Source organism: Babylonia areolata, chromosome 21, assembly GCF_041734735.1.
Source record: "Babylonia areolata isolate BAREFJ2019XMU chromosome 21, ASM4173473v1, whole genome shotgun sequence".
NCBI classification, from domain to species: Eukaryota; Metazoa; Mollusca; class Gastropoda; order Neogastropoda; family Buccinidae; genus Babylonia; species Babylonia areolata.
In genome coordinates this window covers 16,829,902-16,842,350 of record NC_134896.1, presented here as the reverse complement: position 1 = coordinate 16,842,350, position 12,449 = coordinate 16,829,902, and the positions used below count along the sequence as shown (strand labels likewise).

General features: G+C 42.1%; 1 protein-coding gene across 1 annotated transcript in view; it reads left to right on the top strand.

The window, feature by feature from the left end:
• Positions 1–9,776: 9,776 nt before the first annotated feature.
• The window catches only part of LOC143295692 (calmodulin-like), a 6,697-nt gene continuing 4,024 nt past the window's right edge, over positions 9,777–12,449 (top strand). Inside the window, exons 1-2 of the mRNA XM_076607313.1 lie at positions 9,777–9,794; positions 11,787–11,811. Coding sequence (XP_076463428.1) covers positions 9,777–9,794; positions 11,787–11,811 — 43 coding nt within the window. The remainder of the gene's footprint in view (positions 9,795–11,786; positions 11,812–12,449) is intronic.

Here is a 12,449-nt window from a genome sequence, read left to right as displayed (position 1 = left end):
TAACGGTTGCATTTCACAATTCAGCGTCTGGTTCGAACTCTTTCTAATACCTTAATGAATATCCATTTCCAAGAACCAGTCAAACATAAGCTATTTCTGGCTGTTTCCGCGCTCTTTCTTCTCTTCGCGCACCACTGCCGACCAAGGTTACAAACGTGCTCTCAAAATCCTTAAGTCAAGGGAAGCCAGTTGCAGACTTGAACTTTGACACAGTTTATAATATTTGATTTGATCGGATAAGCTGAATGCGCTTTGAAGATAAAGATCCCCTCTGCTGGGAGAATTTAAGAAAGCATATTGGTGACAGATCAGAACGTCAGTTTTGACAGGAATCTGTGTCGAACGATGCTGCACAGTTACTGAGCTCTCTCAAAAGTGTGTTTGTGTGCAGTGTGGGGCGTTTGTATTTAAATGTCTGTTTGTGTGCATGTGTGATCAAAACCAACAATATAACAGTCTGGTGTGATGTTCCAATAATATATTATGTCCAATGAGACACATGTACCCACAGCCATCGTTCGCAATTACACTTGCCCGTTCGCACTTTCCCTCAGGCATCCCTGCTATTTCAAACGTCTACAAAACGTTGAAAAGAATGAGCAGACGACCTTTTCCTGGTGCAACCAGTCGGAGAAAGCCTTCAAAAACAAAAGAACTACGGTTGACTATCTTACGACATATTGTCTTTACAGCATACGCGTTGAGTTGGTCGCTTCGATTGGATTGTTCGCAATTACGCATACCTACCCTATATGTAAAGTTAAAAAGCAGACAGGATGCCTATCTTCCAAGCATAGAATATTACAATTCTCCATATAAAAACGTTGAGTGCTGCAAACTTGTCTTGAATTGTAACATACTGTCTGAATCAGAGGGAGTTCCAGGCCAGTTTAAGGCGTCACAGAATAGTAGTACTGACCGGGACAGGACAACAGTGTTGTGCACAGGTCATTTCTGGTAGTGGAAGGTGACAGAAGCCGCCCAAATCCTGACGAGAAAGCATATCGCCTCAACTGACCGACACGAGCACGATCATCGGCCTAGGAACGACAACTCGATGAAGAGCTTTCACAATAAGCATACATTCATTATCTCCCGTCGTCCCTGCATGTCCTTTTTATTTTTTTAATATTTTTATATTTTATTTTTTGTTCCGTTGATTTCTTTGTTTCAACATTGATGTTTGATCGTAACAACTCTCTCTCTCTCTTTCTGTCTTTCTCTCTCTCTCTTTCTCAAAAGAAAGAAAGAAAAAGAAAGCTAATCAGTCATTCCTCTCTCTCTCCCCTTCGCGCTCGCTCGCTCGCTATAGCTCCTGTGTTTTTTTTTTTCCTTTGTGTATTTCTTTGTTTCTATATCTAATTTGTCACTAATTGTGTGTAGTATGAATAACACACACTCTCTCCTCTCTCTCTCTCCCTTTCTACCCCGCGCTTGCTCCATTACTCGCTGTAGTCACTCACAGAAGCACTTATTGGGATGAGAACTGAAATATGTCTTTGTTAAAAAGTGTACCGGGTCACAAGTGGGGGTGGGGTGGGGGGTAGTGCATAAAAGGTACAAACATAAATCGAAAATCATAAGCACATACAGTAGAGGCAGACGAAACAAACGCATCACTGTAAGAGATGTGAAAAAGCAAAGCGTCGGCAGTAGTGCTTATGGTAGCAAGTTCGCAAGCGACATATACACCAGGCAGTCGTGCGCGCACACACACACACACACACACACACACACACAGCGAGAGAGAGAGAGAGAGAGGGGGGGGGGAGAAAGTAGTAGTATCATGCACATTACACAGATGGATAGAGTCACAGAGAAATTTGTAAAATCCCTTGTGCAACACCGAGAGCGTGCTGAACAGCCACAGCTCACAGATCGATCACAGTCATCACAAGTTCCACTTCTGTTACATTTTTTCCTTTCTTTCGGGGTCATTCCTACATATCCATAGATCTACTTCCCCCTCAGGTCTGTGCTTCCCAAGGTCACACAACACTGCTGACCATTAGGCCTACTGATCACTACCAAGAAGTGTCTGATGAAACAAAATTAATATAGACTGATGAAATGTTAGAATATAGACCCGGAAGGATATATAGAGCCTACAATGTGTGAAACGTGTGTCTAAATGTTGTCACAAACTGTTTCTCTCTGCATCTAAAACTACGAAAACCAACTTCTGTTTCGTAATCACAGATTGAGAAAAAAAAGTGGTATACGGGTATAAAGTGAACAGAGAATTCCTTTTTATTTAACGTTTTTGTTGCGTAGAAATCAAGTGCTTGTTTTTTTGTGTTTTTTTAATTTAAAAAAATATTTTCTTATCAGTTTTTCCGCTTTAATAAACTCTTTCTCTCTCTCTCTCTCTGTCTGTAACCTGCCGCCCCCCCCCCCTCCCCGCCCCCCCAACCTCTATCTTTTAGAGAGAGAGAGAGAGAGAGAAGTACGAGAGCTTTTCTGCAAGCTCTCAAATGTGACGTAACATGACGTGACGAAAGACGTTATTGCGTAATGATAATCGCTATTTTCGTCATAATATTCATATGTATTTTCCAAAACATCAGATCGCTGTGCAAGGCAAAAATTTTATGTACAGCCACGGTGACTACGCTTCAAATGCCAACATTGAACTGAGCATACGCGGTGTTCGTGCAATGGTTGTGTATGTCTTAAAAGGCGTCTCAGAGAGAGTCCAAACGCCAACTCTGGCCATGAACAAAAGAAACCAGCAGTCCTGTACTGGTGTTTTTCAGCCCCAGCTAAAACTGTATACATAGGCATATTCAACAAACGGCCGCGGGAATCTCTTAATCAAATATTTCTTTCTTTACATTGACACTTTCTTTGCGTGAACGCGGTTTTGTTGTTTGTTGCATATTTCTGTTTGTTCAGTAATGAGGAAATTAAGAGGTTCAGTTAAATACTTTGACGGAAACAAAAAGTCAAAATGATTTATGCGTAACATTACCGATTGTTAAACTACTATTTGTTGGCGAGGATTTAATGATCAACATGCGAAATAAAGTCATGTGGGCCTATTAGTTATGATCAATAATCAGATAAGGGTAGATGCTTAGATTTTGTACTGGTTTTTAAAATTGTACCTCTCTGATTTCCAGGAAACTATTGCGTGAAACTTACTGATTGGTCCGTGTTATTAAAGCAATTACTTCTTGTCAGTTCAGGGAGCAATGTATAATGGCGACAACTACTCCACGTGAAAAGCGGTAAGTAAAACATGTAAAAAGAAGAGAGAGAGAGAGAGAGAGGGGGGGGGGGATGTTGGGGGTTGGGGGGGTCTGTGAAAACAGAATTCCTTTTATTTGACGCTATTAAAAAGAGACGTTTCAGTTGTGATTTTCATACGGCCTTTGTTAGATATGATTTTCAACAGAGCACCAATAATCAAAAGAGAAGAAAAAAATCAAGATTTACGACCAACAAAAGAAATCAAATGCTATGATCAACTGAGCTAGCGAACGAGAGAGAGAGGGAGAGAGAAAGAGAGAGAAACAGACAGAAAAAAGACAGAGATACAGAGTCGGTCTCGGATACTTTTTTGATGAGGCCCAAAGCCCCTTAGAAGAAGGATACACGCGAAGATGATAAGACATAAACACAAAAGGGATATTAATGTACTTCGCCGCCTTAAACAACAAAACCCCGCATTGTAGGTATATAAACAAAGACCGAACATTTTTAACGGGGAGATATTTGAATTATATTGATAATAAATGTAAAACAAACGGGTTTTTTTTTTCTTTATTATTTTTTGTTGTTGATTTTTTACAGTATTTCATCGAATGAATTGTTTTTAATACATCACACACACACACACACACACACACACACACACACACACACACACACACACAAGAGATTCGCACAGTACACGTGTTTGCCTCGTGTCTTAAGGTTTCACTGTTGACGAATAATTCTTTTCTGTTCTCTCTCTCTCTCTCTCTCTCTCTCTCTCTCTCTCTCACACACACACACACACACACACACACACAGCGCGATCTGAAATACCCACCAATGGTTGTCAAGGCAAGAGAAAAGAACACACACGTAATACCCGCGAAAGAACACACACACACACACACACACACACACACACACACACAGTACGAGGAATGGCCTTACTGCACAACTCGTAGTGAAAGTTGAACAAGCGCGTGTTAGGCAAGTCAGAACCTGCTTGCCTCCCCACCTCCACTCTCCCCACCGCGCCTCTTCTCCTCCTCCTCCCCCCGCCATCCCCCCGCTCACCCCTTTCCCTCCCCACCTCTTTTGTCGCAATGCGACAAAAAGCGGGCGAACAATGGGGTGGGTGGTCTGGAACGGACAGAGTGGGGAAGGTTGTGGTGGTCAGTTGGTGGGTGGGTGGAGTGGGGTGTTCGAGTGGCTTAAAGCCGGGGCGGTTGGTCAGTTCAAGTCCAGTCCGCTTGGCAGACCAGGGAAATGCCCCCCCCCCCTCCCGGCCCCTCTCCCCCCACCCCAGCCTCCAACCAAACCCACCCTCGTTTTGTCGCATTGCAGTGGATTATGATTAAAGGAGAAGTTACCTACCTATAGTTATGAATGCTTTATACCATGATGACTGTATTATTATTGTAAACACGTAAACACGTGTGGGTGAAAATCTGTGGACACAGGTGCAAGTCTGTTACTGTGCCTGTCCGAAAGTGTGTATGTATGTAAGAATGCAGATTTTACGCACATGTATGTATGTATGTATTATGTCCTAAAACCCTCTTGGCCGAGAGAGTCGGGATGTAACTTGGGCAAGACACTCCCCACAATAAATAAATTCTAGCCCAGATAATATAGAGCAGGATCGAGGTGCCTCTTCTGCTGTTCTGGTGGTCACAGAACGGACACGACTGACTAACATATCAATGTGAGATCGTATGTGTAAGGAAATCAAATGATGTACTAATTATGTAGTTAGTATTATGAAACAACATTTTTCAGTGACCGTTTGTCTTTATTTCCGTATCTCCTGTTTTTGACTAAAAAGCTTCCATAAAAAAGTAACCTTCTTAAGAAGCCTGCCCTGGCTATGATTTAGGAAAAAAAAGATGAAAAAAAGGGGAAGGGGGGCTGGGCGAGGGGGGAGAAAAGAAAAAAATGAAAAATATATTTGATTTGGGAGAAACCAGATCTCATGCTCCCGCAAAGAAAGTGTCTATTTATGATATATTTGTATGTTCTGATATGATTATATTGTACATTGTATGCGCGAAATGGATAGACGTGGAATAATCATAAGAAGATCGATCGTTAAAGGTCTAGAGCCTTATACACAGTTTTACCTTCCCCAACCGAAGTCAAGCAGGTCAGCCATTCATACATAGGGTGCAGTGAGGAAAATCAGAGCAAAGTGGCTTCCCAAAAGGACACAGCGCCACGCCGAAACGGAGCTTCGAACCCTGATCACTTGTGAACACTGGGTCTGAAGTCCAGTGCCTAATCGATTCTGCCATGGCGCCTCTACACAGAACACAGACATCAGGAAATGGATTGATATAATACACAGACATCAGGAAATGGGTTGATATAATACACAGACATCAGGAAATGGATAGACAGAGTATACAGACATCAGGAAATGGATTGATATAATACACAGACATCAGGAAATTGATAAACAGAGTACACAGACATCAGGAAATGGGTTGATATAATACACAGACATCAGGAAATGGATTGATATAATACACAGACATCAGGAAATGGGTTGATATAATACACAGGCATCAGGAAATGGGTTGATATAATACACAGACATCAGGAAATGGATAGACAGAGTATACAGACACCAGGAAATGGATTGATATAATACACAGGCATCAGGAAATGGATAGACAGAGTATACAGACATCAGGAAATGGATTGATATAGTATATAACCATCAGGAAATGGATAGACAGAGTATATAGTTTCAGTTTCACTTTCTCAAGGAGGCGTCACTGCGTTCGGACAAATCCATACACGCTACACCACATCTGTTGAGCAGATGCCTGACCAGCAGCATAACCCAACGCGCTTAGTCAGGCCTTGAGTGCATGCTTACATATTTGTGTACCTATAAAAGTGGATTTCATTTTACGTAATTTCGCCAGAGGACAACACTCTCGTTGCCATGGGTTCTTTTTCAGTGCGCCAAGTGCGTGCTGCACACGGGACCTCCAGTTATGGTTCTTAATGCTCCAAGCTGTAAATTTTCCAGAGAGTCTGATTGTGCATATGTGCAATTATCCCAAACAATATCAGCATAGTATATAGAGTATATCAGAGTATATAGACATCAGGAAATGAACAGAAATGGGAGGAACATATTAAAAGTATAATCAATGCTGTAACTATGTTGGTTTCTTGTCTTAAGACGTATAAGTACAAGTTAAATAGGAGAGCATTAGAAATCATGTACAAATCATTCATATTACCACATTTTGACTATGCTGATATTGTTTGGGATAATTGCACATATGCACAATCAGACTCTCTGGAAAATTTACAGCTTGAAGCATTAAGAACCATAACTGGAGCTGTTCGTGGGACAAGTCACCAAAAAATATACCAAGAATCAGGGTTCTGTACACTTAAGGAAAGAAGGAAAAGACACAAACTTGTGCATTATTTCAAGATGGTTAACGGTCTATGCCCTAATTACCTAAATGATCTTGTTCCTGGTCTTATTTCAGACAATAACCCTTACCATAGACACAGGTCATTGGAACGAACCGTACCAAGATTTCACACCGAACTCTATCGGAAATCATTCATACCATCTACTACTTATCTCTGGAATTCTCTACCTGATTATGTTAAAACTAGCAATTCCTTAAGCCAGCTTAAACATTTCCTGTGTGCTAACGATGCTGTCGTGCCTTGCTATTATTACTTTGGTAAACGGAAGGAACAAATCGTTCACTGTCGACTTCGTCTAGGGATTAGTGACTTAAGAGAAGATATGTTCAACAGACATTTAATAAACGACCCACTTTGTGCTTGTGGCACTGCAAGCGAAACTGCTGAACATTATTTATTATTTTGTCAAGACTTTCATATGGCTCGGGCAAACACAATCTTAACTTTATCTCCAAACAACATTCACGTTAAAACTCTGTTGCATGGAGATCCTGTTCTCCAAAATCATACAAATATATTCATATTTCAAACTGTTCACCAGTTTATCTCCGATTCAAATAGATTTTAGCTTAGAAAGTATTGTGAAGAACGGGTACAACATGATTCTATTCGTAAAATATGTATTGGATTTATTTGACTGACCAATTATTCAAAGTTGAATGAATTGGCCAATGATCTGTCAGAATTTCTCCTCTCCCCTCTGTTCCCCCTCCCCCACCACCTTACCCACCATTCTTCTAAATTTCTTTTTTTTTTCCCTTTGTGTTTCTCTTCTATCAGGCCGATTACTCTGGTGATAATAAATTTAATCTCATGTTAATATTGATAATAGCATTATTTTACTATATTATGTATTGTTTGTTTATTTGTTTTATTTCATTATTTCATTACTTACTGTTTATGAATGTTATTTGATACAAATGATAATATGGTTCATCAGCCGTCATGTTAAAATTGAAGTGCAACGTTGTGAGCACAGTATAAGCTTTAAGCTTGTTGATGCTCTTTTGTCATTGATTGCATTGTAATCATGTGTATTGTTGAACAATTAAAGAATATTTAAACCAACAGAAATAGAATATCACCAAACGGAAATGGAATGACATGAAATATAGGCGTAGGGAAATAGAGAGTTATAGAATATAGATATACGGAAATGGATAGACATGGGATATGGATATGGGGGATTCTATAGACATAGAATATAGATATAGGTAAACGGATGATGGCAAGGCACACTGGACAACCGTTTAAAACAACGAAAACTTAACATAATTATGATATCAAGCCCCCACCCTTCCCCTTCCACCCCTTCCCCTTGACCCCACATTTCTATAACTATTCGGTTATAGTGTCCGTCATTGATAATACAGGTGGCAATTAATGATAATTGGTGGTGGTGGTGGTGGTGGTGGTGTGTCCATCGAGATCGATGATGACCATTGTTGTCATCCAGATGGGGGATGGGGGATGGGGGGAGGGTGGTGGTGGGGTGGGGGGAAGGATGCTCATGAATCTATCTGTGAGTGCGCAGATGGCTGAATAGTCCAATCTGCGCACGAAATGTTCGCTGACAGTTGGGGCAGACAAAGACAGGCATATCATTGTCAGGGAGCTTGTTTGCCCGTGACTTTCTGGCAATTTTAATGATAATTAAAACAACAACAATAACAACAATGACGATAATGATAATACTAGTAATGATAATCATCATCGTAGTAGTAGTAATGATAATAAAATCATTTTTATGTAGCACATAGTCTTGCGCAGATCAGTTCGCCAATAACATACGTGGACATTATTCCAACTGAGCGGTACACGGCAGGTAGCCAGGCAGGCAGTACAATAATGTCCACTGTTCAGCCAGCAGCAACGTCAGGTGGCTGGCCTTTAACCAAAGAAGCCAAATCGGCGGCAGCGAAAAACAAAACAATAAACAGCGTTATGGACGATCGTACCCTCCAATGGACCAACCTGCCAATCTTGAGACTCAAAAACAGAAGCGGGTGAGGTGGGGGGGGGGGAACGAACGAACGAACGAACGAATCTTTTTAATGAGGGAAGTGGAATAAGCATGCATATGCTTTTTTACATCCAGCCCTCAGGGCAAAAAGAAATGACATCAAAATGTTCACAAGATAACAAAAGGTTATAGGGGATGTGCGTGTGTCTGTGTGTGTGTGTGTGTGGGGGGGGGGGGGGGTTGTGAAAGAATTAGGGGAATAGGGTGTGGGTGGGTAAAACTATAACACCCGTTTCGGACGTTGTTCATTGCCTACCACACCATCTCCATCTCCTACAAACCCTCCACCACTCTCCTCTCCCCCAGTCCCCCCACCCACCCCCCCATTTCCCAATCCCCTACTCCTCCCCCCCACCCCCATTCCCCTACCCCCCTCCCTCATCAGTGAAGCGAAGCCGAAGACAAGTTTACAGCAGGGTAGGTAGGCGGGTAGCCAGGGTGGCCAGCAGTGCGCTCTCGTTGATCCCTCTGGTTTCCTTGGCCGTCACCGTGGTGGGTAAGGCGACGTGCCACGATCTACGTGTGTATTTGGGGATTATAAAAAAAGAGAGAGAGAGAGAGAGAGAGAGAGAAAAAGTACTGGTGGTGGTTAGGTCAGTTGGCAGTGGTAGTTGGTCAGTCAGTCAGTCAGTCCTTTCTGTACCGTCAAGGCGTGCAAGCGTGCTTTGTTCTCTTGTTTTCCCATTACCGGACCGCACCTCCTTCCCTGTCATCATGGTGAGAGCGTGGACTTTGGTTTGGTATTTTTTTTAGTTTTGATGTTTGAATATTTCTGTGTTTTTTTAAATGTGTGTTCGTATGCTCGTTTTGACATTGTTGGAGTGAAGTTGTGATTCAATGTGCATTAACTGTTATTGTACCCTCCACATCCTTCTCTTGTTAGATCTTCTCGCAGCGTTTGACACTACTGATCACCCGATTATCTTTCCCCGGTTAGATACTACTTTGGGCATTTATTCTATGGCACTCATTTGGTTCACATCTTATTTGACGAACAGGAGAAGGTTTGTGTCTGTTAACAATTTCACATCTTCTCGTTCCCTTCTTCCTTTCTTGTGTCCTTCAAGGCTTAGCGCTCGGTCTCGTTTTATTTATAATGTACACTACCTCTTTGGTATCATTCAGAACCACTCTGTTGCTCGTCAAGTGTTTGCAGGTGACACTCTGCACACTTCTTAAGACAGCGCTTTTAGGCGTTGAGCACTTCTTGAGATAGTGCTTTAGGGTTTTGAACACTTGAGATAGCGCTTCAAGACTCTGGAAACGTCTTGACAGCAACAAGGGTTCAGGTCCGACAAGGCTTCTGAAAACTTTTTGAGACAGTGCTTTAGTGTTCTGGAAACGTCTAGGACATGCACTTTCAGGTCCTTGAAATTTCTTGGGACGCCGTTTTAAAGGTGTTGGAAATGAAACAAACTGTCGACCAGAAAGGAAGGCTAATGACCTTGCGCGTAAGAACGCTCACCCAATCGTAAATGGGCTGGGGTGGGGTCGCAGGATGAGATTAGAGTGAGAGCGCCACGCCAGGTTTGGTGACCAAACAGCTGCTGTTTGCTCTCTGGACGATCAGCGATTAAGATCGACACACGCTCGGACAGGTGACGCGCCAAAAATAAAAATGTTCCCGTGTAAAAGTTAACCCTGGTAATTATATATATATATATATATATATATATATATATATATATATATATATATATATATACATACATACACATACATACATATACATATATCTTTCTCTGTGCATTTGTCGTTTCGTTTCGTCGCTCACGGTCAGCTGAAAATGAACTAAGTGTAAGTGAAACCAGGGCGGCTTAGTCGTAGATAATGACAAGAGGAGTATCTCTTACAGCCTGCACCATCACCAACCACACCATTAAACAAAAGGAGACGGGTGCGGATAGAGCGCTGGATTCTGGTCCGTGTGTCCTGAGTTCGATCCCCAGTTTCGGGGGCTCCTAGTGGATGAAGGATGGAGTTGTTTTTTCTTCCCGATCTCCAAGGTCAACATGTGTGCAGAACTGCGAGAGCTTGAACCCCCTTCGTGTGTATACACATGCAGTTGATCAAATACGCACGTTGAGGATCTACACTGTAATCCGCGTCAGTGCTCGGTGGGTTACGGAAACGCAAAAATATTGTATTGTATTGTGTTGTATTACTCTTTTTGTCACAACAGATTTCTCTTTGTGAAATTCGGGCTGCTCTCCCCAGGGAGAGCGCGTCGCTATACAGAGAGCGCCACGTCACCCATTTTTTTTTTTTTTTCTGCTTGCAATTTTGTTTGTTTTCCTATCAAAGTGGATTTTTCTACAGAGAGACAACACTTTTGTTGCAGTGAGTTCTTTTACGTGCGCTATGTGCATGCTGCAAACGGGACCTCGGTTCATCGTCTCATCCGAATGACTAGCGTCCGGGCCACCACTCAGAGTCTAGTGGAGGGTGAGAAAATACTGGCGACGATGGGATTCGAACCAGTGCACTCACATTTTCTCGCTTCATAGACGGACGCGTTACGTCTTGGCCAACACTCCACAAAACCCAGCATGCATGAACCACGACGAGTAGAGTGAAACGTGGACAGTAAAGCAGACAGACACAAAGTGACCCATCAAAGTGGCGACAGGCAAGAACTGCAACCTTGAATTCACGTCGTTAGTTCGCAGGGAATCAGTTACTTAGGCTACAAGATAGAGTTAGTAGACATATGGATCGAGTGACCAGGAACAATTTCACACGCTCCCAACATACTTCAGCGCCTTGGCTGTTGTTTTTTTTTTCTTTCTCTCTCTCTGTCTCTGTCTCTCTATGTCTCTGTCTGTCTGTCTGTCTCTCTTTCTCTCTCTGTGTCTGTCTGTCTGTCTGTGTCCTGCGTATTACTTCGATTAACTATAATGTTCACTTTTTTTTCATCTTATTGTCAATAAAGATCTTTTCATGTCTTTCTAGAACTCATACCCAAAGATATGAAATGTGATACTGCTTTAATGTTTGAACACCACGAGCCTGCAAACAGCTTCTATCATGTTTTCATTAGCTTGGAATTTGCTGCCTTGCTGTGCTGTTGTAGATCGTGATTTGGTGTTGTTTTTTTCAGAGTGAGGCGCTCACAGAAGAACAGATCGCAGGTAATTGTCAACATCTCTTTGTTCGTTTGTTCTGATTTGACATAAAAATCAATCGCTGGTCAGTTGGTCAATTAATCAGATAAATAAACCACATGGATAATCAAATAAATAAGTAGATACACACACACACACACACACACACACACACACACACACACACACACATACACACACATATATCTAAAAGAATAATTGAATTATAAATGCACGGTCAGTGCACGATGGAATCACACACACATAATCATACACACGGGTTCGCGCGCCACCCCACTCCCACACACCACCCACACACACTCACACATGCGCGCTTGCTTGCTTCCAAATCATGAATACTATTTTACTGCATATAAAAAAAAATAAAAAAACTCACCGAAAACAACACACACGCACACACAACCAAATAAACACCAACAATAATCACCGGTTATCGATTCATTTCCACATAACCAAATGCATTTCCTCTTCCACATTTCTTATTTCTCTAATTTAGTGTCAGAATATGATTGGCACAGAACAGTGGAGAGTGTCTTGCCCAAGTTACACCCCCACTCTCGACCAAGAGGGTTCTAGGACAGTCGGCGTTGGGATGGTTCCCAAAGGCTAGCTAGCCCCCAACGCTGCGGAACTAAGAGTCAGTG